Here is a 1,023-nt window from a genome sequence, read left to right as displayed (position 1 = left end):
AACTTGTCAAGACCAAAAAGTTAAAAGACAAAGAAACGAACTGCGCTCATCCCTCTAAGATAACTGGAAACCACACGTAGTTTTAAAACCAATACCACTCGTTGTCTCAACAGCTTCACCTCCATCATCATCAAACATAGACCAGGATCCTTTCTTAGAACCAGAGACTCTTTTCTCAGGTAGCCACTTGGCTAGCATGTATCTGGTAGTCCTCCATGGCGGTCTAGACATTCCTTCTTTCTTCATGGACTGTGTCATCTCACCAGAAACCAACGAAACAACTCTTTTGAGTCTCTCCTCTGTCGCCACAAACACTGTCGGAAGCATCTGAGTCACGTCTTTGTAACCTTTTGTCTGTTTGGCTAACTCAAACTGAGACTTGAAGTCAAGATCAACAATGAGACGTTTCATCTTGCTTCTGTCATCACCGCCGCGACCAGTCGCCACCATGACCTCAATGTACTCGTACTTCCTCTTGCACTTAAACATTCTGCTACATCCTGTGTAACATTTTCACAAAAGCAATCAATAAAAAAACTTGACCTAACTTTCCAAAATTAAAAGAAAAACTCTTCAACTTTTGCAAAGATCAAATCACATGAATACTTTTCTAAATTTTTATTTTTAAAGCCAAAATGATATTTTATTATTACCTTCACGGCGATCAAAAGAAGAATCCCACGAGGTTCTATAGATAGAGACATCATTGTAGCCGTCAGATCTAAGCTTGGAGACAATTTTTTTCATCACATCTCTCTTCTCATCGTCTCCTTCGTATGATAATCTTCTTCTGATAAACGACTTTACCTTCTCTTCCATTTCCTTCTCCTTTTCTCCTTGCGTCCGAAGAATCTCCTGAATATATATTCAACAACTCTTTTTTAATTATTTTTATGTAATATATTTATATGTAATATAAGATATAATATTGTTATGAAGCAAAAACAGAAGTATGCATCGACAGATGGAAATAGACAAGAGACCTGAAGGGTTACTAGAGCAGTTGAAGACTTCTCCATATGA

The 1,023-nt window shown here is 37.6% G+C and overlaps 1 protein-coding gene across 1 annotated transcript; it reads right to left on the bottom strand.

Moving 5' to 3' along the window:
- Positions 1-95: 95 nt before the first annotated feature.
- LOC106321952 lies at positions 96-1,019 on the bottom strand (the record flags this gene model as incomplete). Its single annotated transcript, XM_013760159.1, has 3 exons — positions 96-500; positions 654-855; positions 984-1,019. Coding segments are annotated over 3 exons (643 nt in total), but the record flags the coding sequence as incomplete, so codon positions are not given.
- Between the last annotated feature and the right edge of the window lie 4 nt (positions 1,020-1,023).

Source organism: Brassica oleracea, unplaced genomic scaffold (assembly GCF_000695525.1).
Source record: "Brassica oleracea var. oleracea cultivar TO1000 unplaced genomic scaffold, BOL UnpScaffold04161, whole genome shotgun sequence".
NCBI classification, from domain to species: Eukaryota; Viridiplantae; Streptophyta; class Magnoliopsida; order Brassicales; family Brassicaceae; genus Brassica; species Brassica oleracea.
This window is presented reverse-complemented; position numbering and strand designations above follow the sequence as displayed.